Source organism: Rhipicephalus sanguineus, chromosome 9 (genome assembly GCF_013339695.2).
Source record: "Rhipicephalus sanguineus isolate Rsan-2018 chromosome 9, BIME_Rsan_1.4, whole genome shotgun sequence".
Classification (NCBI taxonomy): domain Eukaryota; kingdom Metazoa; phylum Arthropoda; class Arachnida; order Ixodida; family Ixodidae; genus Rhipicephalus; species Rhipicephalus sanguineus.
In genome coordinates this window covers 30,946,970-30,973,961 of record NC_051184.2, presented here as the reverse complement: position 1 = coordinate 30,973,961, position 26,992 = coordinate 30,946,970, and the positions used below count along the sequence as shown (strand labels likewise).

Genomic DNA, 26,992 nt, shown 5'->3' with positions numbered 1-26,992 from the left:
TTGGGAGCGACTTTACAAGTACGTACAATGTATGTACAATGTATGTACGATGTACGTACAAGTACTCTTGTCGAAACGTCGGCTCTGGCGACATTCGTCGTATGGCCACTTTCATCACCAGTCCTCCATCCTCCCCTGAACGCGTGTTGTCAAGATACCTGCTCTGTTATGCTTGACTGATTACTGCGTACCCAGTAGCGGTGGTCTAGTGCTGATCCGAAGGTTGCAGGATCGAATACCGGCCGCGGCGGCGGCATTTCGGTGGACGCAAAATGCTTAAAGGCCACTGTGCTTAGATTTAGGTGCACATTAAAGAACCCCAGGTGGTCGAAATTTGCGGAGCCTCGTGCCTCGTAGTCATATCGTGGTTTTGCCACGTAAAACCCCGGCAATTATTAAATTATAAATGCAGGTGCAAATAAGGGAGACCGGATATTGCAAAGGGCGTTTCATTTGTGAGCACGCGATTTCGTAACATAAGCGGCGTTATAAGGGTTAACTTCAGTAATATTTGCTGGCAGGTTAGTTAGTGATGCATAACTCATAGGTGTAATAGCACAAACGTATGAATATCCAGGATAGAGAGCTGCCCTGTGTCAAAGAAGACCAAGGACAGAGTGCTGTCCTGTGTCAAAGAAGACACAGGATAGAGTGCTGTCCTGCGCATTCTTTGTGTCCTGTAACATTTGTGCTATTATACATATGAGCTATAAGGGTGGACTGAACTGAAACAAAATGAAACAACAACAAAAAAAGTTTAGCGCGCACTGGCGATCCGCGCCAGCCGGAGGATATGCATTCTCCTGTCGCGCCGTACTAGTCGTGAGCCGAGACCAGCTGCTAATAGTCGAAGCAAAGAAGAAGAAGAAGAAGAAAGAAAGAAAGAAATACGGAACAGCACAGGCTAAAAAAGATGAGAGGAGAAAAGGAGATTGTACAAAAGACGCGCGAAGCTCCTCCATTCGCGGTAAGCTCAGGTGGACCGGTGTGCTTTTTGTACGTCGTGCGGCGGCAGAGCTCTATTCAAAGGAAGACGGGCGATATGCGGCGGTGCGCCGCAGCCTCCTTGAATAGAACGCCATGGGATAGAGGACGCGCCACCGCGCCCCAAAGCTCTCCATCTCGCTCTCTCCTCACCCAACCCAATGCATGGCTAATACAGGAGAGATCTCTTGTCTGCGAGTGTGCGCGAACTCTGCGGGATCCACATGTTCATCAGGACGCTGTTGTCGTCGCCTCGGCATCGTGTGTGCATTGCAACATTGTTATACTAGGTTACAAGCTAAGAAAAAAAAATGGCAACTCCGCCCACAATCGCGGCGCGCCTGCCACCCTTCACCTGTGAAAAACAGTCGTGCTAGCTGATTTCCGCTCGAACCCCGGGTACTTTTTCTCGGCTAATGTAAGCATTACGCATATCAAGGGTTAAAGGTTTGTCGTTACTACCTAAAACATTTCGTTTGGCTGGGCAGCGATGTCAGAGTCCCTGACGAAATTTAGCAGGACGTTCAAGTTACTGATTTAAAACTAACAACACAAGCGTGGGTCTGTATGGGCAACTCAGCTATCTTAAGCACTCGTGGAGTGTTCGACGTCACGAAAATGAGTAAGCGCTATCGGATGGAGCGTTTATGCAAATTCTCTGTGGGAGGGATTTGTAGCTGTCGCGCAACGACATGGTGGTTTCTCTAAAACTCGAAACAACACAACCGTTTCTAGCAAAATAAATTACAGCAGAAGCCATATACAACGATGACCTTTATGGTCAATGCGTAGAGCGCTTTCGTTGATGAAGTTTCATAATGTATAATTATCTGCATCCAGATTCGACCGGGCGGCGACTCAATTACGCTCAGTCATCGTTGTGGAAACGCGCCAAGGGTCTCAACGTGCTGGATTGCACGAACGAAATTCTCGAGTAAGCAAATCCGCGTTGTGGAAAACGCGCGGAATGACACGGGGCACGATTCCCGGGGCACAGAACCGGTCACCGACTTCGTCGACTCCGCGAAGGACACGACAGACTCCCACGCGCAACTTCCAACTTCCCCAAAAGAGAACAGTAAAAAATTTTTAAAAATAATAAAAATTACACTTTTGAGTGAGACGGACTCGACATACTCGAACCGTGAAATGACATTTCCGCAGTTCAGCTCGCAATGGCAGTTTCACGACAACGTCATTCAGAAAGCGAACAAGGACGCTCGTTCACGAGGCGAGTGAGGGGGGATTCGAACCGGCGGCCTAGCTTATAGCTCGCGCGTACGCGGGCTGACTTTAAGAACTCCGCAAGACGCTCGCGTTTTCTCTTTTTTTTTTCTTCGAAGACGTCCCGTCGCGCACTACACCTACACAACGTGGCAGGTATACAAGAGGACACACAGAGCCTTCTCTTTGTTTTTTTCGCAGCGGCCGAGGAGGCTCCGTGCCACAGATAACGCCGCGGAGCAGCGGGCTCTCAACGGGAACTGGCTCGCGAGATAGCATCGACATGAAACCCACCATCCCTTGTGCCTCACCTTCAGCTTGTTGAACGAGCAGCGTTGTTGGAAAGGCCAACGTATAAAGTCTGAGAAAGAAGGGGAATGGCTTCAACACCGAGAAAGGAAGAAAGCCTACAGTACGCAAGCGCGGCGTACGCTACGAACGCGAGAGAAGAATCCGGAATGGAAAAAAGCCATCGCGAGGACGCAGCGTCGACGTGCTCTTTTATTTTTGTGGCGTGTGCGCGTGAAGGCTATAGTCTATGCGTGCACACACACACACACACACACACACACACACACACACACACACACACACACACACACACACACACACACACACACACACACACACACACACACACACACACACACACACAACTGCGTATAAATGAAAGAGCAGGCGGTGTACATATAGTGTGTGGAGAGCGAGCGAGCATTTGGAGTCCAACGACAGCAGGTCCCGAGCGCGACCAGCATCGAAATGAATGGCCCGCTTGTTTCAGGGCAGAAACCGCCGCAACCAGTGCGTCTCTCCTGTCAACGTTTCTTTTTTCTTTCTTTTTTTTTTTCTCAGCGAGGAGCAGAACGTCCCCTCTCTCGATTGAAGCGTGTACGCGACCGCGAAACAAGGAGGGGGCCTAGTCTTCGAGAGGGACAGACCGCAAATCGTCGCCCGTCTAGAGAAGTATATTGTACGTTTGTACGAGAGGACCGCGGCCTTGCTGAAGTCGCCGTTGCGGTCGCACGGCGTGGAGGCGAGTTTTTGAAGGGCAGCACCATGCTGCAGCTACCCGCCAGCACTTTAGCTCCCCGACTCCGCAGCAGTGTTCCCTCTGGAGGAACGTAAATACGTCGGCGGAGTGAGCAGCGGTTTCGTCGTGGCACTCGCACCCATTACATGAGTAGACGTTGTGGCGTTTCCTGTGGTCGAAGCTTCGAAGAAGGACGAAGCTTCGCTTTCAGGGACTCGAAAAGATCAAACTACACGGTCTTTGGGCGTGCGCTCAAGGGTGAACCCCCTGGTGCGCACGCCTGATCAGGGCTCTACCGTGGGTTCCCGCGGGTGGAGCCCTGATTCCAGGGCTTCCAGGGCCCCACTGACTCTAGCGGCTCGCTTGGCCTGGTCCAATGTTGCTTGCTGGCTTCCCAGGTCCCGCCGGGTGAGTTGCACCCACCTTCCACGACTGTTCGAATTCGTTGGCAACGAATCGTTGCATGTGAACTGTACCGTCACTGTTTAATGCGCACGGTTAATTAAGGTCATGCAGACTTTTGACGGCAATGGCAGCTGAGTACCCTTTTCCTCCAAGAACTGTTTACTTCGCACCTTTATACCCACGGAAAGCCGGGGACCAAAGGCAGGCCGTTGTAGAAGCACGTCATCGCTTCGCTTCTTTCGGACTCAACCAATAAGGAGTGTGGGGGGAAGGGAGGGGGGGGGGGGGGGGGCTGCGGTAAAAATACCCCTCCCAGAACCCTTGTACATGTCTACGCACACGAACTCGCTTGGACGCGCCGTGCTATCGCGCCCACCATATAGTTCGCGTGGCGGCAAACTGGACGAGGCGATCTAATCAGCAGGACCGTAAAGCCTGCCGAAACCGTTCCCCCCAACGAGTGCAAGCATCGCCACTTTCTTCTCGTAAAGCAACACTGCCCTTTACTTAGCGCGCAAAGGGAAAGCCGCAAATGACAATCGGTGCCCTGTGAACCGACCACGAAGAACGACACGCCGCTGCGCCCTTGTAAAAGGCGCACTTCCGGGGCTCCGACGTGTAAATAATGCTCTCCTTCGCGTCCCGTGGTCTGCGAGCAGCAACGTTCGCTTTATCACCCCAACGGACGCCGCCTCCTCCGACGCCAGTAAAGCACGCCCACGTCTCGAAAGGTCCGCGTGAACAAAACGTGCCGAAACGATCGAGGCCCGCCATATATACACGCCGTCTTTTTATCTTCCTTTTGCTTGCTATTCGGCGAATAGCGGCACACTTAAAGCGAGGTCCTCGGCTCCAACTGGTCCTCGTTATATAAGTTTACAGTCTTTTCTTTTGCATTCGAGTACCAAATCGCCGCATCGCAAGTCAGCAGCGGCAAATCTCAAACGTACCGCACGCGTACACTGGCTATATTTTTACAGAGGCCCACGGAATGCCACAAGACTTAAATTAAATGGACACTAAAACAGTTTAGACTGATATATCACTTGCAAGGTTCACTTGCTAGAATAAAAAAAAAAAAAGGTCCGAGTTTTATTTTTGAATTTCGCAACCGTATTGTCTTATATTTATATATTTATTTATATTATTATTATTATTATTATTATTATTATTATTATTATTATTATTATTATTATTATTATTATTTCAGAACTATAACTGCAAAGCAATGCAGTTATAGTTTATAGCTATTTTATTAGCACTCACCTGAACTTAGGTTTTCCTTTTATTATTTTCTTTATTTATTTTTTTTTTTTGCGTGCACAATGAGTGAACGAGCTAGCTGACGGTATGCTGGTTGGTTCTCTCGTTTGTCGAGAGCCGGTTGTTCCCAATCGGCGATTTCGCATTCCATTTTCGTCCTGCTATCCCCTGTATGTTCCCGTGGTAATAATAATAATGACATCCAGCCCACCATTACGAAGTTCAGTTCATACGGGAGCCCACGGCAGGATCGCAATGAATGGGAATTCCGATCTAAGCGCGCAGTCTCTCCACCACCGCGTAATGTTATTGATTCTCCCTCCCGGTTTCTCTCAATGACAACCTCTACGGTTGTGTTTCCGGCCAGGGAACACACGCACATACAATAAAACAAAGTGACGCAGCTGAGGTGTTCGACGAACTGCGGCAAACAACACCGCGCGATCGCTGCCAGGTCTTCTTCCCGGGACTACTATATACTGCGGGCTACTGATGCTCAGCCTTTCCCAAAAGCTATCCTCCCCGTACGCACAAAAACAACAAAACGCATTGTTGCCTTTGAAAGAAAGAAAATGCAATCGCAGTGCGCGCAACGAAGGGTCCGCCGGCTTCCGCTCAAACACGAATTCGCAGCGTTCCACAAGAAACCAACGATTTCGTGAGCGGTACGAGAGGAGGGGGCGTGGGGTGGGGTGGAATGCTGAAACGAACTATAATAAAAGAACAGTTCTGAACGAAGAGAAACAACAAATGGCTGGGGGAAAAAAAAGATGACCGAGGAATGAGACTGAGGGAGGAGGCACGGGAAAGACTTCATCATCCGCACACCATAGACAGACACACACGCGCGCAGAAAGGGAACCCCGTGTTGTCAAGGGACCCCGGGCAGCAGAGGGAATGGGGGGTATCAACGCCGACGCTGCTCCGAGCAGTCGCCGTTGGCACCCCTCCTCTCCCAAAATTACGGGGTGCCCGCCGCCCCGTCGCGCCGAGGAAGCCTTCCCCCAACACCGCCAAGACGAGCGCAGTTCCTCCAGGGTGGGATGAAGAAGAAGAAGCAAGCGAGAGAACGAAAATAAGACAGCTCCGACGCCGCCGCCGCCTCTGCCACGCGCACACAACGCGGTTATATATTTTTCCCAGCTGTGCGGGCCACACCGACCCCCAGCAGGAGAGGACGAAGACGAAGAAGAGGCATCCAGCACATCCACAGAGAGACGCACACAACGCAACCGACGCTGCACCCGGCTTTTTACTACTACCAAGCAGCGCGAACAGTCGGCGCCAGCGGCGGCGCGCGGGTCAGGCCGCCACCGCCTACACACACACGAAATGATGATCCCCTACGAAGCCGCCAAAAACGGGTGTGCACCATGTGATCGGGTGTAATCGCGTGCGTAGGCGACGTCAACTAGTACGAAGCAACAACAAAGCAACAACAAAATGCACTGGCCACCACCAACCCGCCATGGCATTCCTAATGCCGGCAGCCTGAGCAGGCAGGGAGCACATTTCCATGTAGGAACACAACACCGTTAAAATAAAATAAAATATGATGACAAAAAGACCTACTTAAAAAAAGACCCCCCTCCCTCGCTACCAGCCCTTTTCAGAATGAAGTACTGCTGATTATGATACCGATACCTGCTGGATAACTGTCCTGAAAGGTGCTCGTTGTGAGTGAGTTTGCAGCACTGCTTCACTCGTGTATGATGCATGAAAGTTACGATTCAAATGTAGAGAAATGTTTATGGCCATTTGGTGGTGATGTGTACTGTGTCCGAATAAGAATCCGGCCACACCTTGCGTGTTTGGAAATATCCGTAACACTGCATAAAATTGCTCAACACTGTACACAGAACAGTGCATGGAAGCAGCACGCAATGAGTAACTGCTTTTACCACAGCACTGGTGCACGACTTTTGATATTTAGTCAAGCTTCAACTTAGCGATAACTCTAGAAGAACATGGGACCGTTCGTCCATCAGGAGAAACAACGGGAAACGGGATCAACTTACCTCATCAAGCTGCTTGGCCGCATCAAAGTTGTCAGTGGTGAACGGCAGCTCGTCATAGATTCCCTGCACAAAAAGGGGACGCATGAGCAATGCTGTTTCTCAGGCTGTGTGTTGACAATGCTTTAATACCCGAGACTCCATAACAAACTATAGCATCTGTTATACGCATGCTATACGAGTAAAACAAGACTTGAGTTCACTATCACAAGTCATTTTCATTGTGCTCCGATGGGTGATCTACCAAAAATATCCCAGTGAAGTTGGTTGATGCATAAAAGACAGTCAAGGGCCACTATGAATCTCATGAACAGTCCTTAATGCTTATCACTGTGCTAGGAAGCCGATCAAAACATAGAACTTCACACGCTTCTCATTAATGGTGTGTGGACAGCGAAATGCAACAATTGCAAATCACCTATCCTTCAACTGATCTCCAGAGATATCCACCAAGCACCCCAGTATCCCATTGGTATAATCAGTCTGTATTGCATAGCCAACAGTGCAAGAGCCAGCAAGTTCCACAATAACGACAGCACAAGTTTCATTTGAACTGAAGTTCAATAAAAGTAAACAAAAAAATTTCTGTCAAATATCAGCATGTGACATATATATGCCTCTAAAAATTTTTCTTATGTAACATGGTTTAACTATATCATGGGACAGCTGCGCCAAAAGAGCACAACATTTAGCATGGCTCAGCTATGTGTATTTAAATGAAATGGTGCATTGGACATTAATCAAATGTGTTTTGTACTCTGGCAGAACTGAATGAGTTGCTAGACAGGTCTCCCTTTTACACATGAAAGCGGTAAACACACGCGGGGGAAGGAAAGGCCAATTTGATGTCATTTGAGGCCCTCGTGTGAAGTGCAAAGCAGCTGCAACCTAATCTTTACTGGGAACGTGTGGGCGGCTGTTCCCATTGTTCACAGGCGCCTTATCGCCCATCATGAGGTTTTAATGCTTGTTTTGTGCTTTTCATTAGTGAAACCAATACTGAACTCTATGCTGTATGCCTCATTGCAAAGAAAGATGTGCCGTTTGCCTTCAGTTGTAAAGGGCCCCAAAACCACCCAGAGGCATCTAACTGCATCTAACTAGGTTTTGCACTGCCTCCATGATCGGCCCACCTCTGACCATGTGACAATGTCATGTAGTGACATCATCATATGACGTCATGTTATGTGATGTCACGATGACATCACAAATGGGTGATTTTTGATGTCATGATGATGTCATAAGTGACGTCATCACACGATGATCTCTTACATCACTCGAGCTGATGCCGCCAACAGTCAATTTTCGCGTTTGATGAGGCTATCTAAGGCTTTCACCCTAATATGCAGAGATACCCAAGGTGTCAGAGAAAGAGTGAAATGGCTTGCTTTCATCTGGATTTGAATTATCACCGAGTTCACTGAAAGCACACATGTAACGGGGAATACAGTTTGAACCTATGGCCCGCTTCCCCGCTACGTGTGTGCTTCTAATGAACTTGGTGATAGTTGAAGTTCGGATGGCAAGCGTTAAGATTTCAAAGGTGCTTCGCTAGTCACTAAAGGCACACTTGTGACTAGTGTCAGGCACGTAGCCAGGATTTTTTTTCGGGGGGGGGGGGGGGGGGGGGGGCTCAAGGCCTAAATATTCGAAAGAAAGTCTTTTCATGGCAAAAAGAAAAAAAAGTTGCCCGGGAACATAAAAGGCTGGACGAATTTCGGGGGGGGCCCGGGCCCCCCGGCCCCCCCCCCCTTGCCTACGTGCCTGACTATAGTCGGGTACAACTTTAGAAAAAAGCGGCATTTGCACCTCAAAGGCGGATGCACACGCGCTTCCACCAATGGGCGCGCGCTCTAGACTGACGTCACGAGCCGGACGGCCGGTGCCTCCGCTCAAGGAGAAGAAGCGGGACTATTTCTTTGCCGCGGAGGCAATCGGCTGCCGCGCTTCGGTCATATGGGCGGGGCCTCTCCTTTTTTCTAAAGTTGTACCCGACTATAGTGTGGTGGAGGCAACCTTACTTACATTTGGAGAGAGCCCTACAGGGGCTACAAGTATGCTTAAAGTGCAAGGAATGCTTTTAAAGACAGGCAGAGATACAAGAAACAAGATGAACTGTGCTTTCCATGTCAATGTTTAGCCTCATGTTCCAAGCGCAGTCGGGATAACCCACCAACTAGCTGAAACGTTCACCTAACACTTCTATGCAGTAGTCATTAAGGTGCAGCTAACACATGCAGGAATGGTATCACCATGTTAAGCAAGCTCTGGCAAAGCAATTCACCTGTAAAGTTCCCTGCTGGTGCAAGGTACTGGCGTAAAGTATTCCACTCCAATTGCAGTGAACACGGTGCTTTGTTTTACAACAATCCTCGAGCTTTCACGATATCCCCTGCTCGTTTCATTGGCTTCACGAGAAGTTGGCGTTAGTCCTGCACTGCCTTCTTATTGAGCCAGTGAACTTTGATGCCTGTGACTACGATGGCTTTGAGCCATAAATCCTGAAAAGCTCAATCCAGACACCAAGGTCTATCTTGCGGGACTCGCGCTTATCAACGGCATGAGCAACAAATGAAAAGGTAGAAGTGTGAACAGTTGGGCTAGCTGGTGTGACATTTCTAGGATCAAGAGCATGGAACTGACAGGAAAGACGTAGAAAAGAGTGTCTTTCCTGTCACTCCTATGTCCCTTTCACTGGTGCAGTTTTCATCAACAAGTTCTTCGCTCTTGATCCTGGAAATGAAAAGGTCTTGGCTGTGAAAATAACTTCGAAGCCAGGACAGCAAGTTTCTGAGATATGAGCAGGTATGCTAACTCGTAACAGAGAGATTAGTATTTCGGCTGTGATGACATGGTGTCTGAACAGCAACACATATTGTTTACTATTTGTTACACAAGCAATCGTTTTACAGACTAGGGCAGGGTGCATGGACAAGCAATACCTCAGAAAAAGACGCGACCTTTATGCGTCTTTCTTGAGATAGGGAGCGCGTGATCATGGTCCGCCTCATCACCTGCCAGCCCCAAAATATTTCTCACTACTAGGCGCAGGTGGATCTTTGGGATAGCCAACGCTGTATCATCGCCAGCCTCTGACATTAGTTCGGTCTCCTTCCTCTCGGAGACGTGCCAGGCAGGTTCTAACACGATCGCGATGGGCAAACACGCTCTTTTTGTTCGCTCGAGGAGGCTGGAGAGGACGAGTCGATATCGGCCCGCTATCCTCGATAAAGAAGCCGGCAACGCCGACCGCAGGCAATCCCATCGACGCGCACTCGCTGCAAAGATTCTCTCCATTTAAAGATCCTCCTGTTGGCGATACAGCGTGACTTGCGAGGCTCTTTAAACGGCGACAGTGAGGATGCGAAAGCAAAAGTGCGTTCCACGAAGGCGGGAAGGAGAAAATAAACACGGAAATAAGACTGCAAGCAATAAGGAATTCGACATGAAACAAGTTACGATACGCCGGAGCAACCGTACGGCAAAACGGGAAAGGGCCGTGGAAACTTCGTTATAGAGGTAACTTCGATATATAGAAATCGCTCGACGCACCACCACCCAAACCACGAAAAAAAAACACGAAGTAAGCTGGGGCAGCGAGTCGCCACATTGGTAATTTTAGCAATACACACTTGTACTTCGTTTAGATGCTGCCCTGTATCGGAAAATGGGACACCGGGTTCACTGATCGGTTGGTTTCTCCGATGCATTAGAGAGTTCTCGGGATGAAATGAAATCGACGGTAAGCAGATGGCGATGGAAGGTTTATTCGGCAGGGATGGTGCTTTGGCCCGGGGATCGCAGAAAAGCTGCGATCCCCGTTATAATCGGGTCGTTCGGCAAAATGCTCGGAGATCCGATGTGCCCAGTAAGGTCATTTCCGAAAGTGAACGACGAGGCACGTAGCACTTGAAGCACACTACCAAAAAACATAACACGATCACGGGGTAGCTGGCACGTGCGTCGCAAGGAGCGCGAAAACGTGACTGTACACGTAGGAGCGGCTTTCCAATCAATAAGTGCTACGGCGGTGAAGATCGCAAAAAGAAAAAAAAAAAGGATGTCACCATAAAAAGAACAGCCAGGCAAGCGACGCCCAAAAAAAGAAAAGCAGGAAAAGTAAAATAGAAATATGAGAGGCTCGACGCAGCATCCGCACCGCAAACGGTAATCGACTCCATTCAGGAAATTGCCGGCGCCGCTTGTCAGGCGCCGAAATCCGTACAGCAGCCGTCGCGCCGGTAAACGAAAGCAGCGCACAGTGATCGTTCACACCGTCGCGTTTTACCCGACAAGATACCCCGGTACAGCGTCCCCCAAAAGAACCGCCGTGCGTTTTGTGTACGGAAGTTGGCAGCTCGAGGCGTCCGAACGTTTTGCTCGTTAGTCGCTTCCCGAAACAAAAATCTTGGCACCGAACAACGACGACACAGCGCCTAGCGCCACGGATAGAGGGTCGCTCACCTGCATAGCCGTGACTCCTAGCTCCTCGTTGCTGATCTTGCGAAGGTGAGATCCGAGCGAACGCGCTTCCACTTGCAGGTATATGCTGTCCGCGATCGCATCTTGCCGATCCGAAGTCGCACTTTCGGCCGCCGCGGCGAGCGAAGACGCCGAAGACTCCTTGGCGAGCGACGCGAGAAACAAGTTACTCTTGAGAAACTCGTGCACACCGGAGCGGTTCGCGAACTTGCCAATGTTCCCAAACAGTTTTATGGAGGGCTTCGGGGCGTCGCCGCCAGCGGCACACCGCGCACCACAGTCGAAGCACAGGAGGACGAAGACGAGAGCGGAGATCCTCCGGAGGTCCCGAAATTCGGAAGAACCAGCCGCCATGTTCCTCCTTTTGCGGGGGTCAACAAACACACACACGCACCGCACTACCGCCGCCGCGCCCGGGCAAGCCCTCAGCTCGGACTTTTAAAAGCCGAGGAATCGACGACTTCGTCACGTCGTTGTCCGCTGTAGCCGATTCATGGTGTCAGGACCGACAAGGCCACCGCGGCGGCTCCACAAACGCGGCCTGACCACCACCACAACACAAGATCACACAAGCCGCCCGACTGCCGCATGTCCGACACCTTGCGACCGATGGCTGCCGATGGCGTCTGCCATTAATGGGCGCTGAAGGAAAAGGAGCAACGGGATTGGCCTGCAGTAAAACGTTACATTTATCAATTTTGACGCACGACCGATAGTGAACTAATTAAAAATATTTAAACTGTTTTATTTTACGCAATTAATATATTTTTTGTTCATAAAAAAGATTTCAAAATATTTATTTGCTGCGAAACTGTAATTTAATATGGCGGCGCCCAGGAGAGCAATAAACATGGAACAGAAAGCAGCTAGTTCGTGACTAGGTCGGCGATGAAACAAGGCCAGCATGATTTCCCTGGCTAATAAATATCTGTCGCGTATACATTACAACGTCGTTAGACATCTACCTCTGCCTGCCAGTGTATCTCTTTTGCACAGAGAGCGCTTGAGATCAACTCGCTCACTGGCGCGACGATGGTTGTGCACAAGCAACAGTGAGGAAAAGCACTTGTTAAGTTTCGTAACCTTTTAACTTCGCTCTCGGAAGTTTTGACGCATGATTAATGCTGTTTGCTTGCATCTGTATTTTCAGTCTCTCAATGCGAGGTGCGCTACGAATGGAAGGATCCAAAGTCCGATGACGAAGTGTGAGTAGTACGACGCGATTGCTTACGGTACTTTCTGTTCATACTTCATGGGTGCGGTACTTACAGTTCAGTATTGCACTCCGCAGGGTCAATATCACCTATGTCAAAAAAGATGGATCGAAAGTGGCGGTACGGGGCAAAGTTGGCGACAACCTGTTGTACTTAGCTCATCGCCATGGCATCGAGATGGAAGGTACGGACAGCGGTCGCGGGTCGTAATGAAGTTTACGTTCCACTATATACAGGGTCTGTCCGCAAAGTAATGAGAATGGGTCTGGTAAAAAGTTATTGATCTCATCGGTACATATGATTCTTCAAAATAGTCTCCTTGGGTGTCGATACGCCGCTTGCAACGCGATTCCCATGCTGCAAATGCTCCTTAAAAGCCAGCTCCTGTGATTTCTTTCAGATACTGCGACAGCTTGTTGGAAGACGGGAACACCGTCAAAACTATGACCTTTCAGGCTTCTCTTGAGCTTTGGGAACAGGAAGAAGTCTGCCGGGCTCGCATCAGGGCTGCATCAGCCCTGATGTGTTCCCATCTTCCAACGGGCTGTCACAGTATCTTGGAAAGAGGTCACGGCAGCTGACTTTTAGGGAGCATTCGCAGCGTGGGAATCGCGTTGCAGGCGGTGTATCGACGCCCAAGGAGTCTATCTTGAAGAATGTTAGTAATATAACCGACGAGGACTATCAATTACTTTTACTAGATCCTATCTCATTACTTTACGAACAGGCCCTGTAAATCGGCTCCATCGTCGCATTGTCTGCCTCCTGTGCAAGGACGCAGACAATAACGTTGTGACAGGATCTATTAACGCAAGCGTTATTTTTATCATCACAGGCGCTTGCGAAGCTTCTCTAGCGTGTACGACTTGTCACGTGTACGTGAGGGAGGACTACTACGACAAGCTGCCAGAACCCGATGAAAAGTAACACACCGATAATTCTTTCTTTTCTTACTGCTTGTAACTTATCGCAATCTCAAAGCGCGAAATACATTAATCTTATCTCTTTCGTCTTTAGAGAGGACGACCTCTTGGACCTGGCGCCATTCCTCAAAGAGAACTCCAGGCTTGGTAAGGAGGTATTGGAATTTCATGGATAGTTGCAATGACGTCACCGTAGGTGTCACGTTTGGTACTGGCACATTTGGTTATATTAAATCTGTGCTAGCACATAGGGGCCTAGCCAGAAATTTATTTAAGGGGATGGGGTACCCTATTTTTATGATGTACGTGTGTTTGTATGTGTACGCGTACATTCAAAATATAAAAATTTGGGGGAGGGGGTGGGTTTGAAACCCCCCCCCCTCTGGCTACGCCAAGGCTGGGGCACCTGGACGCGATGCAATCGAGACACGTGACCTTGTGACAGTGGCATCGTGCGGAGATAAAAACAAATAAAAGCGATGATCTGCTGGGAAACGACCACAATGAAGTGTTGACGCCACCATGGCCACCATGTTTGGGTATTAGCATAGCTAGAAGCCGCTTCCGTAACAGCACGTAGGCATTTTATTAAGCATCTGAGCTTATATTGAAGTTGGAAGAGAAAATATGAAAATTTGTGTATGCCTTATGTTAGTAACAGTTCTCAAAGGACTTAATGGCATTATAGTTAAAAAAAAAAGCTAATCCACAAGTGTATTAATTTATGGAATACCGTAGACAATGTGGTGCTCTGTAGACCCTTTTCATAATCCACAAGTGTGCTTCCCTGTGCTGCATATTCACGCAACTAATGGTGGCACCTGCCGGGCTTCAAGTAGAGAGGTCCTCCTAGGTGCCTTAGCTGGGGCTTGTCCATTACACGTGTTTATGTCAGGAGAGCCGAGTCTACATTTTCTACAGAAGTGACAAGTGACCATTAGTTGGGCTAACTGCACCGCAGGAAAGCTAGCTTTACAATTATGAAGAGCGTTGCATTTCGGTGCGAATCACAAACACGAGCAGTACTACAAAAATAAATGTGTTAATTAAAAGCAAAGGTAAAACAATTGTCATTGAAAAGCATTATACAATATTGCTACAATCAACATGTCCATAAACTGTTAAAGGTTGATTTGCTAAATTTTTAGACGCCAGAGGTAAACACGACATCGTCGATAAACACACAGTATGTCTGAAGAATTTTAATTAGAAAATATACACCATTATCGTGCTGGCACACCACGCTTCCATTTTCTGCCTAGAGCTCAACAATGCAGTCGAGTTGTTCGACATGCACCTCATATTGTATGTGAAATCTTGTGCTACCCTACCACACACACATGCTTATTATATGTATGTATATTCAAGAATATCAATTCTTGAAATGTGAACGTTTCGTATGCTTGCTGTATTTCACAGCATTCATTTCATTTCTACTTAGAAGACAATGCATAATCGATTCACAAATGTGTGCAATTAAGAATTAACGAAGATGATATTGATGGTTAAGTGTAGGCATTTGCCAACACTTGCCATCATGTAGCCAGCATTTGTCAACAGTAAGCAAATACTACCAGCAATAATTAAGCCAGTGCCCATAGTACGCAAGTATACATGTTATCTCAAGGTCGTTCAAAAATCGTTGGGGTATGTGCCAACACATGCTGTCGCACATATAAGGAAACAATTGCAGATGTTGATTGTTTATTATTTACAGGATGCCAGATCGTGTTGACCAAGGACCTGGAAGGGATGGAGGTGACGTTGCCGCAGGCGACACGCAACTTCTACGTTGATGGCCACGTGCCACAGCCACACTAAGGCCCCACTCGCCAGCTTGTCTGTGTAGCATACTTGTATTATTGTACAGATTTTAGTAATTAAAAGCATGTGCAGTTCGCTTCTGTAATGGACGTCATCACTATAGGTACAAGCTGGCTGCAAACACAATGTCCCTCTTGATGAGCTTGACGGCTGAAAAACACACAACACAATTGCGTAAAGAGGTGGAAAACGTGGCACACATGCTAAGAAACACACCACGTTTGTTTACTTGTATAAGCGAGCGCAGTATTTCTTTTTTTTCCAATTTTCCAGCTCAGTAAATTACTTAACAATTAATTACTATAGTAATTAAGATTTTAGTCAAATAATAGTTCAGTTTTTTTTTTTCAACAAATGCACTCTCTATGGCCTGAAAAGATGGGTGAGAAAATTGTTCTAACTTTTCTTCAAGTTGACATGTTTTTCAGAAAACGGTCAAATAAAACCTCCATTGTCAAGAGACCCCCTTTCAGGCTTTTTTGAGTATTTGCACATTTATGCTAGAACATGGCTGGTCATGCTGGCCACCTGCGATATAAAAACCACAGGCTTTGCTAAAATAGAACAGTTACAATGCTAATTTTGTAACAAGCAAATCAGACATAGAAACCAAGGCATACTTTTCCATCTTTGCCATTTTTCCCTGATGCCATTCTAAACTTTGTCGACATTATCTTTCTCTCAACACATCTTGTTCAATTAGTCTAGTCCCATGCAATGCGTGAGCACTGCACTATCTCATCGATTACAATATACTACATAAAAGCAATCACAGTTTTATTGAACAAATTCAGAAATGACAGAATGAGTAAGCACTAGAGAGAGGATGTGACATCTATAAAACGCTGTTTTTTCATCCTGTTTTTCTCCACGCTGTTCAGTGACGTATGCCTCATCAACAAGCCCAGGTCTTTTACTTTTAGGCACAGCTATTCTATTAAATCAGTTATACTGAATGCCTTGGACATTGTCAAAAATTGCATTTGAAACGCTTCACCTTTCCTGTCTTGTATAAAAGGACAACATACAGAATCAAACTCGGATATATTGAATCTGAAGGGGATCACAAGAAAGTTCTATGTATAGGTAATTCGATATATATAAAATATTTCATACATCGAAATTATTCAAAGGGGATTGTACAACTCTTCTATATACACAATAATTCGTTAAATGTGGGTTCGATATATGCGGGTTCAATTGCCTTTCAAGGGAGTGCTGCCGTGGCAATGTCTATGACCTAAGGAGAAGAATAGGTCGACATCGTTTCCTCTACGGCATGATCATACCAGGATATTGCTAAAGACAGATCAACCACCCTGGCTCAAAAATATTGAAGTTAAAAAAAAATTTTAATCGACTACGCGTTGAAAGCATGACACTTACCTTCTGAAAACTTGTTTTCCAGTTCCGTGTTCCCTATGCACTTTGCAGCCTGAATTATCTGCCGCAACAGTTCCTCCAGTCGTCGCATGCACCTGATTATGCTTCCTGAAAGAGATCGTGAGAAATTTCAACAAGTGATCAAAGTTTCATGGGAAATCATTGATTGGTTCCTAAAGATGAGATGACGCTAGCAGGGATCAAATCGGCTAACAGCACTCGTAGAAGAAGCCTGGACACACTACAATTCTCGTGACTTGTCTTTCTACAATTCTCGTGACTGGGGCAGCAAATCACTGCGGTGACGAAGACAAGTCCACTTGTTGATATCAGGGATGGGCAAATAGTAAATCTGTAGTTCAAAGTGAATAGTTATTTGTTCTAACAATTTCGAATCGAATAGTTGGAATAGCATATACCACATATATAAAGAAAAATAAGCATTTCTGTCATGACCCAACTTGCACAATACTTTTAAGAACTGGACTTAGGCATGTGCGAATGTCACTTTTTCGGTTCGAAGTGAAGTGGAAGCAACTTTGAAGAGCAGTAAAGGTGCAAGTTGCAAACGGTAAAATACGTTACGTTTTAGAATTTGCTATACTAACTGCATATAACAAGCTTTAAAACTTTAAAAAAATTATTAATTAAGGTGAAGGTAATATGCACATTTATTCTTGAAGTGTGGTTTCGCGACAGTGTGGATTTCCCCTGGATAACTGGTTTCACGGCATCGCACCTCAACGCTGCAGGAAACCACCTTTACAGGCAGGGTAACATGCGGTCAAATACATCTATTCATTCTTTCGAATACTTCGAAATTTCAAATAACTTAAATTCATGTCGAAGCGAACTCGAATACTGCAATATTCATTCGACTATTTGAAGTGCTTGCGTATTCGCCCACGCCATGTCGAAATGTCGGCTCGAGTAACATTTCCTGTTCAGCAATTTTTCATCACTTACGGTAGTTCTAAAGAAGGAATAAACAGCACAGATACGGTATGTAGCAAAGGAAACACACTAGGAAGGGTGCTGTTTATTCGCGGGAACCGTATCTGCGCTGTTTATTCCTTCTTTAAATCATGTACCAACTAGCCTGCCCTTCACCGCTTGTTCAGTACAGCAGTTCCATCCTAAACATGCGTGAGCAGAGTCGCTTACCTTCAAAGACATCCGTCATGCGGCAGACGTGTGCAAAGGTGGCTCCTTTGCTCCAGGCGTAGATGACGTCCATCAGGTGTGGCTTGAACGAGCTGACGTAAGTGTCCTCGTCTATGCACAGCTTGGCATCCTTGGTCACCCGTGCTATCCTCCGCGCTATGTCCTGAGTTCAAAACCAATGGCACCCCCCAAGTTTCGAAATGTGCGCACTGTTAAAACACGGATGCTCACACGAAAGAAGGGGAACTTAAGGGCTCATTTTTTCTAGTTAGACCCAACCTTAATAAAAACCAACATACAATGACGCCAAGGAAGGTATAAGGGACTTTATTTGTATTCTTTTAACTATATTGTAGTAATTATGATAAAAATGCGAAGAAATTAAAGCAGATGAAAGGACAGCTTTTCTCAACATTTCTGAATATTCGACGTTTCCTTTGGCTAAAATTTTATTATTCGACGTACTTGAAACAAATTAATGGTAATTTAAAGCAAAACTTGCAATGCATGGCTCATAGCCAAGACAATGAATAGTTTCTGCAGTACTTTCAGATCAGCGAAAGATGGAAAGCACCAAAACTCAATCTAACCAGAAGGGCCGTCCTCTGCGTTCGTGCTTGTCCAAGATCGATTTCCATGGTGCTGCTATAATGACTAACCTTGTACTGGGAGTCATAATACTGAAGCACCATATAAGTTGTGAAGGAAGTAGTGGCATTGAACGTTCATCTTCAGACAAACATGTGCACTCCCTGATGCTGGAGTCCCTTATCACACCAGCGTTTTGACTATGAGCGCTTGCGGTTGTAAATTCTGTTTATGTGGCTTTGGTCGCGTTATACATTGCCTGTTCTGTCAGTAAGCGATCGTTTACGGCAAAGTATGCCGCCGAAAGGTGTGTGAACTTTGGCTCATGTGAAGCTAATATATATTATGTAGTAACCATAATTTGCCACTGCTGACAATTCTTCGCCCTTCAATTGAAACTGGGAGGTTCTCATAACAACAATTTCCTTTGTGCGCATGATTTCAGCAAGAACGAATGCTGAAAGGAATGCAGCTCAGTATTACACCTGAGCCCTCGATTTTTGCGTGTTGGAGAAACGCTTCCACAAACCTGCATCTGTCGCAGAGGGCCAGAGAGCTCCTCAGTGAGGTTAGGCATCTCGTTCGACTTCTCTTGAAAGACCAAGCAACTCAATAAGGCAGTCGCCTGGTGTGCGTTGAGCTCGTTGAACATGTTGTTGAAGATCATCTCGGTCACAAGCAGTTCGTCAGCACTGTACAGCAATGGGCAAGTCAAAGAATAGGTGTTGCAGCAAAAGTAGAGTAACGAAATGACATCTTTTGCGTGTCATCGAGCTGCATGAGATATGTCATGCTGATCTGAAGTAGCATGTCACAAACAGATGCTAATCCTTTGCAGTCCATAGGTTGCACCCACAGTCTGGCAACTATGTTATGCACTCCATCTCCAAGATCTACTCTCTAATCTGTGACGGTAGCCTGCAACCCAGAAGCAATACTAGAGCTCATATCAATGAGGAAATTATAAAACTGGGCTTTATGCTTGAGGCACATCCACTTCCCAACAAAACATTTTTTCCAGCTACCTCTTATTAACCCTGTTTTGTGTTATGCAAATTTCCTCGTTTCATTCCACCACCTAGCTCTGCTATCTCTGAACGTACGACCCTTTTCTTGATGCAACTACAACTTGGGTAGACCGATGGTCATCTGGCCTATGCACTGCGCGACATGCTCAATTCCCGTTTTTGTTCCATCACTCGTTGCATGGTCTATTCCCGAATGTATTCCCAAGCTTTTAGCAGCACAGCTGTTTAAGCTGAGCGTTAGTCCGTCCGTCGTGGACAAAAAACGTCGCAGAGTGATGACATCACTTCAAGTTGCCTAGCAATCCCTGGCGCTTCTGTGCATAGTTTGCACTAGTGGTGCAAGGCTAGAGAGAGACACAGCTGAGCTGACTGGCACCTAGCTGGTCCTGGCCTGAAGCCGAGCACTACTGTCTACCACCCGGCAACACTGTACTCGTCTCTGATGCAGGGGCACCTACCGAGACTGAAGGCTGGCTTAGAGTGACAGAGTGGGACTTGGCGAGTCTGGGCATCACCTTGAAACACATGGTAACACTTAGCAAAAACTGCTAGCTAGCAATGCCTAGCACATACCTGCCAAGTTTGGAGAAACGGAATCCGGGAGATGTACTCAACGGGAGGGGGAGGGGGGGGGGGAATATAAAATATGCCGACCACGGGGGGGGGGGGGGGGGGGGGTACTGCGATAGCAATTATATGGACACTGTCAGCAGGATTTTGCGGTGATTTGTACAGAGTCCAAACCAATAACATCGCTTACGCATCGTCTGTATCATGTGCGAGTAAAAGCGCGCTAGCGCTAGAGACGAACGCGGTTGAAGCAGGATGAAACGACCCGGCCGTCCCCGTCGCGCGAAGGGCGCATGCGATAACATCGCTCCGCGTGCGAGGCCTGTCGTCGCTTGCTTACCAGTTATTTCGTCGGGCAAGAGTGAGCGAGCGAACAGTTAAGCGTATCAAGGCTGAAGCTCTGCGGGCCCCACTTGCCTCCCCGAAGCGCAAGAAATTGAATTCCTCGGGCCAAACTGAGAAGCGCATCGCCGGCAGGACGCGGCTGCAGCGCTATGACACGTTTGCGTTGGCAGCACTGCGGCGCAAAGTGCACAGCTACTTCATGCGCAATGAAACTGAGTTGAACCTTTCTACCATCGTTAAAAAAAAAAGAAGAAGAATCCTTTCTACTACGTGGCCAGACAACTTTGCTCATGTGGCCAGACAAAGCACTGGACGCGCGGAGCAAAACTGGATTTCCGGGAGATTTTTCTATGACCCGTACAACCAGGAGAAACGTTCAAAATCCGGAAGTCTCCCGGGTAATCCGGGAGACTTGGCAGGTATGCTAGCAACACTTACCATAATCTCGCAAAATTTAGCAAAACCTAACACAACCTCACAAAACTTAGCAAAAACTTAGCAAAACCTCGAAAGGCCAGGACCAGCTAGGTGCCGATCAGCTCCGCTGTGTCTCTAGCCTTGCGACACTAGTGCAAGCTACGCCAAGCATTTTTGTTAACCTAACACAATGACCGCACATTTTTCAAAGATGGTGCTAATTTGCTGGTCATGAATTGGTAATGCCTGCCATATGTGCTCCAACCAATTTCTACCTTACTCTGGATTTCCTCGTCATCATCCAGATCCCCCGAGCCTTATGCGATTGGCCTAGATGGACATTGGAGTACTTCTGTGCAAATTCTACAGGCTGAGTGACAATTACAAATGCTCATTCACTTGCTATACTAATGAACATGTGTTTAGTTTTTCATGTATTAATTTTCAAAAGCACTCTATCACTTTGCCGGCTGAAGTTCGCAATCATTTGTTGCGAATAAACTCTATCACTGCTCCACAAAGGTGTATAAAGGTATAACATTTGTTTACAACCTAAGAAAGAAATGTCAGCTCTGCCCACAGCCATTGCTGTCCCTCCCACACAGAATTAGCATAAACGATGCATCCAATAGCACTTACTCATTTTTGTGACACAAAGCACTTCTAGAGAGTTTCATATAGTTGACTTTACCATACAGACACACCTTTGTGTTGCTGGTTTTAGGTCAGGAACTTGAACGTCCTGGTAAATTCTATCGTTAAATTAGTGACGTCGCTGCTCAGCCAAACGTAATGTCTTATATAGTAGCAACAGGCCTTTAACTCTTTATATGCATAGTATTTACATTAGTCGAGGGAAAAGTACCTATAATTCGAATGGAAACCAGTCTTTCACAGGTAAAGGACAGGCCTGCCACGGTTCTGTGGGCAGAGCTGACATTTTTTCTTACGTTGTAACCGGGTCGAGTAATCGAATCAGTACACCAGTGTGTATAAAGACACGTAATGAAACACTTTCTTTCTGAAATGGACAGATAAAATTGACAACACGTGGGTTTGTTGAGTACACAAGCCCACCTGCTGACTTCGCAGGCGACCTTGCCCTTGATCTCCATGACATCGGAGGCCGTGGCATAGCCGAGCCGCCGGAGAACTCGCTTGCGGCACTTGAGTTCCTCCATTTGGAGCAGCGCCTTGGCCTTCTTGAGCTCGTTCTTAACCTCCCTGATCTCCTGCGCAACCTGCATACATAACGATTGGCGAGCTAAGTCAAAGAAAACAGGCACGGGAGAAAGAAGCCAAAGGTCACAGTTCACCATTCCTTTGCAACTGACACTGATGCTTTGAAAGCCATTTTTGCAACTTCTACAATTTTGTTGCAAAGTGCCTAATTCTTAAGGCCTGTTTGTGACTGCTGTATTAGCGCTAATAATTTAGCCGTCCTTTATCAGCGCCCATCTTAGAGTAAAACTGCACTGACAAATCAATTAGTGACCGATTTTTTTTTTTTTGACTTCTTTGATTATTTAGGTACTCGCCCACACAGTGCAAATCCACATAAAGAACTGAAATTAGAGCCACTGTTACATGGATATTTTACCATCCTCTGCCCTCAGGCTTGCTGAGATGTTGAGGAGTCTTCACTTACAAAGCCTTGTACCAAACTTTACAATGGCAGGCACTAGAGGTGACAGTTACAAGAGGGGGAGGGGGGGGGGGCAAAGATGCACACTTGCCCTCCTGAGTGCTTGTCCACAAAGGAGGGCTGTGGACAAGCTCGGATCACTGAAGCTGAACGGATTAAATCTGTAAAGTTTAATCTAATTTGTTCAAAAACAACCTCACATTATCTTCACAACTAATGACAGAAAGACAGAGAGCGCACTCTCACCTTCATTTTCTTCTCGTATTCCGCATAAATCTTTGGAAGGTCTGGATGCGAATGCATCGGATGAGCGTACATCCGGTTCTCGAATGCCTCGATTTTCTACAAAGCAAACAAGACAAGCAAGGGCATCAAATCACAATCATCGCAGCTGCAAGACTAAGAGCACCATTCAGAAGAGAGAAGCAGTGATGCTACCGAGGCATTCTGATTTGGAGCAATTGTTGGAGCAGCAAAATTTCCGTTTTGGAGCACTTTGGAGCAGCAAAATTTTCGTCTTGGAGCACTTTGGAGCAGATATTTCTGCATCTGGGAGCACTCTGGAGCAGCGAATTTCACATCCTGGAGTGCACTACAGAAGCATATTGCAATAACATTCAAGCACCGGAATATTACTATAGGGCTCTTGTGAAGGCTAGAAATATTTCGATTCATTGCAGATCTCATGGAAAAAATCATCTCAGGAGAACTCCATACTCCATACTCCTCCTAAATACTTCCCTCGCTAATGAAAAAATAAAAGCTCATGCAGTTGAGTGTTCTGAATTAACTTCTTCGGCGATTATTTTCGACACTAGCAAATAAACAGAATACCAGATCAATAAAATTGCACTTTATGAAATAACACTCTAAATACATCTATGTGGTTATCAGCAGACATTGTAGACAAACGCCGTGATGTACAGCAGTGCCTCAATGCCAAAGAGCCACACTGTCCCTAATGCATTCCCCTAAGAAAACTCCAAGGCGAAAGCCAGGTTCTTTTTCTTTTCGATCGATCCTCCCCCTCCTTCTCTGCAAGCTATCTGCACCTCACCTGGTTTTGCGCAAGCTCCATGATCGGCGCACCGATTACGGAAGCAGTGTAAAGCGACGATGTCGTGATGGCGTCATCACGTGCCATCACGATATATGACGACATGATGACGTCACAAGTTTTGACGATCTATGACGTGATGATGACGCCATCACATGATTATTTTTTGCATCAATCGATTGACGCCGCCGACGGTCAATTTTCGTGTTTGATAAAGCATCTGATGCTTTCGCATTAATATTGCATATTGAACGTTAACAACCTGGCCTTACATACCAAACTGTCCTCCACCATGTCACCTCCTTGCCATGCGCGAAACAGCTTCGCTTATCATCCACTTCACAGAGTGAAATGGCTCCTCAACTTTTTATAAATGTTTATTGTGATAACAATTATATGGACGCTCTCCGCGGATTTTTGCCGTCGCCATTGCCGTAATTTTCTGTATAAAGACCAAATTAATAACATCACCACGCGCATTCTAGCCGCGGGTAAAAGCTCATGACCGCTGGCGACGAACGCGGCTGAAGCGGAGATTAAGCTAGCCGGCCGTCTGTCTCCGTCGCACGGACAGCGCATGAGATAACATCTTCCCGCGTGCGGATCTGCCGTCGATTGCTCATCAAACAGAGAGGAAACGCCCCGCCCGTCTTTCGTAAGGAACATGAAAGGACGCCAGAGGAGCGGGGGGGGGGGGGGGGGGGGGGGGGAGGGAAGGAAGGGTACTGCATCGTTCGAAGGGCGCAGTCGCTTGCGCGCGCGCCATCTCGAGGCATCAGGAGACGGCTCGTAAACTTGCTGTGCTCTCAACGCTTACTTCGTGTTTAGAGAACTCAGAGCAAGAAAACGCTTCGGTTCTTGGAGCGGCCATAGTCCCTTAAACCAGTGTTTTGTTGAGTTACGCGAGATCGGTTCCAAAAGAGTTAGCTGCTAGCCTTACTTCGTTTAACAATACAATTTGTTGGTATCGCATTCATTGCTTCGCCCTTAAGCGAAACTGAGTTTTTTTACCCGCCAGCTATTGACCCCCGAAAGCGAGGGGCGGACGTGTAACATGGTAGCCGCTTCACTGTGGGCCGTCAGCGACGGGCCCGCTACTGACAGCTGCGCATTTGCGGCTGCTCCGACCAGGATATATGCTTTTATTAATGAGATGACATTTTTAAAAAGCAAGCAAAAAATTCGAATTGGAACCCTAGCACGTGAGCTCGAAAGGGCAGGTCCTTTTAGGGGGTATTTACCGCAGAGTGATTAAACTCGGACGTGCTGTTATAAGCAATTACGAAAAAGCTCTTCCGAATGAAGATCCATGGATAAAGTATATCCGAGGAAAAGCGTGAACGCGTGTCCACCGTTCGCGTGATCTTCCATAAACGCGAAGCAAGGAAAATTCGATATTGTTCCTTATGTATACTGCTAGCGATCCCAGATTTCATTCCGCGATGTCCGGAAACAGAAGTGACAGATATTTTAGCAGCACACATGTAGTTAATACTGAACATTGCTTTCCTTACATGCCGTGCGACGCTTGAAACGAGCTATCAGCAGCGTTTCTAGAACAGACGACGTCCGCCGATGAATCGCAGTCGCACTTTCTCGCTACCGAGAGGCCTAGACGTCACGAGCCTCTGCGGAGAGCGCGTTTTGCTGTCGAGCCGACTTGCAGAACAGAAGCTGCGTCGGCACCGTGCATGGCATCGTGGCTTATTCGGGACGCACGCGCGAGCGCTATTTATTCAGCGGAATAATTCTTGGTCCATGGTTGCGACTTTGGCAGCCCCAAGATCAAGGTGCACATGTTCTGACGCGCCGGCCGTGCGATTGCCGGTGATAGACGCCACCAAACCCGAGACTTTGGCGCAGTTTGGCGCAATTTTCGTCGATATTATCAGGATGGCGCAGTAAATACAATTTGGCGCACTTTGGCGCACTTGGCGCAGGAGTGGAATCACTGGAGAAGCCAAAGGTGCGCCCCCACCTTGACAACTTCCTTCATGTTCGCGTCCTTGATGTTGAGGTCCTCAAAAGGGTCGACAAGTGGGATGCCTTTTGGAAATCTCTCTTCAACCTCCTGCAAAGAAAATAACAGATTAAAAAAGAAAAGCAAGAAGAAAAGAAACTTCGGGATAGGAAAAAGAACCTCGTTTACTCCAACAGTCGGATACAACTTTAGAAGTCCGTGGCAGGACTTCTAAAGTTGTATCTTCTAAAGGACGGATGCATACAAGCCTGCACCAATGGGCGCACACTTTGTACTAGCACCATCATGAGCCGGACGGCCGGTGATCCCACCTTCGGAGAACATTGCTGAATGCATGAATGGAACTAGTATTTCTTTAGTCACGAAGCGATCGGTTGCCGCGATTCAGTCATTTGGAAGTGGGCTCTCCGGACTTGTTAAAGGGGTCATGAACCACTTTTCCAAGTAATGATCTAATGGCCTCAGTATCGGAATTTACTGCCTCCCGAATCGATTGCCGCAAAAATTTCTCGAATCCGTCAAGAATCAGCGGAGTTACGGGGGTTTGGCGCACGCTCCCAGCGCTTTCTCTCTTTTCTCGTGCCGACGAGCGCACTGGAAGCTAGACAGGGAGGGATGGCATGGGGGAAAGAAGTTACGCCAGCGCGCGTAATGAAACGCGATCGCTCTCCCGCTGTGATTCGCTTGCGCGAGTGCGGCTACCGTGTACTGAGGAGTGCGGCGCCGGCAAGTGGCGGCACCCCGCGGCAAGAAGCGCATCTGATCCGAACGCCGCTCTTGATTTACGTCATCTATCGGCCAATAAGCATGCTATGTCTCTTGCGACGTACAGCGGACAGACGCCCTGCCCACCGACGAGAGTGAGAACCGGCCTCTGTTTGAAAAGAGGGTGGCTGGGGAAACGGCAACTTCGCGCTCCGCTTGTGGCCATTACGCGGCGCGCACGACTGCAATATTTGGCAGAGCAGTTCATAGCCGTGTCAGCTTTCCGCAGGATGTGTTTTTTCAATCAGCCCAAGGGGTGCTTCATGACCCCTTTAAGTCGTATCAGACTTAACAGTCGGAAGCTAATAACATATAGATAGTTTCTGTTACATTCAGACTGGTGCCTGAAAATTAAGTATTAAATGCTGGGGTTTTTACCCCTCCCCACCTCTCGATTTTCCTCATGCTAAAAGTACTGTTAAATGTTCCACGGCGCTCGGAAGAAGCAGTTGGGGTTCCCCAAGGCAAGAAAGTTCGAGAACCCGTGGGCTAAATAACTACCCACACTAGTTACATTTTTGCTAAATGAGCATATAACAGCATCTTCGGAGATATGTATGCCTCATATTGCGAGACATGAAGTTGGCCAAACTTTCCTCGATGTCGATTAGTGTTCGGCCTCTCCGGGGTTAAAGGAAGTCAAGTACCCCAGTAATGAATGGTCACGTCGGTTCTCATTGGAAAC

At 47.2% G+C, this 26,992-nt stretch overlaps 3 protein-coding genes across 4 annotated transcripts in view; 1 reads left to right on the top strand and 2 right to left on the bottom strand.

Annotated features, from left to right (window-relative positions):
• Positions 1–12,011, bottom strand: part of LOC119404902 (VWFA and cache domain-containing protein 1) — a 70,158-nt gene extending 58,147 nt beyond the window's left edge. Inside the window, exons 1-2 of the mRNA XM_037671592.2 lie at positions 11,386–12,011; positions 6,925–6,987 (exon numbers count right to left, since the gene is read on the bottom strand). Coding sequence (XP_037527520.1) covers positions 6,925–6,987; positions 11,386–11,757 — 435 coding nt within the window. The 5' untranslated portion in view covers positions 11,758–12,011. The remainder of the gene's footprint in view (positions 1–6,924; positions 6,988–11,385) is intronic.
• Positions 12,012–12,223: 212 nt separating this feature from the next.
• LOC119404905 (adrenodoxin-like protein 1, mitochondrial) lies at positions 12,224–15,439 on the top strand. 2 transcript variants are annotated; one of them, XM_037671596.1, is made up of 6 exons: positions 12,224–12,455; positions 12,554–12,608; positions 12,695–12,801; positions 13,453–13,540; positions 13,635–13,687; positions 15,258–15,439. In XM_037671596.1, the coding sequence occupies exons 1-6, from the start codon at positions 12,308–12,310 to the stop codon at positions 15,359–15,361; spliced, it is 555 nt and encodes a 184-aa protein (XP_037527524.1). In that variant the 5' UTR covers positions 12,224–12,307; the 3' UTR covers positions 15,362–15,439. The 2 variants fall into 2 exon arrangements, with proteins under 2 accessions (XP_037527524.1, XP_037527523.1); XM_037671595.1 differs by having other exon boundaries at positions 12,230–12,476.
• The window catches only part of LOC119404903 (exosome RNA helicase MTR4), a 40,821-nt gene continuing 29,056 nt past the window's right edge, over positions 15,228–26,992 (bottom strand). Inside the window, exons 20-26 of the mRNA XM_037671593.1 lie at positions 25,540–25,632; positions 22,751–22,846; positions 21,937–22,100; positions 19,029–19,191; positions 17,912–18,074; positions 16,751–16,855; positions 15,228–15,514 (exon numbers count right to left, since the gene is read on the bottom strand). Of these exons, the coding sequence (XP_037527521.1) occupies positions 15,462–15,514; positions 16,751–16,855; positions 17,912–18,074; positions 19,029–19,191; positions 21,937–22,100; positions 22,751–22,846; positions 25,540–25,632 (837 nt within the window). The 3' untranslated portion in view covers positions 15,228–15,461. The remainder of the gene's footprint in view (positions 15,515–16,750; positions 16,856–17,911; positions 18,075–19,028; positions 19,192–21,936; positions 22,101–22,750; positions 22,847–25,539; positions 25,633–26,992) is intronic.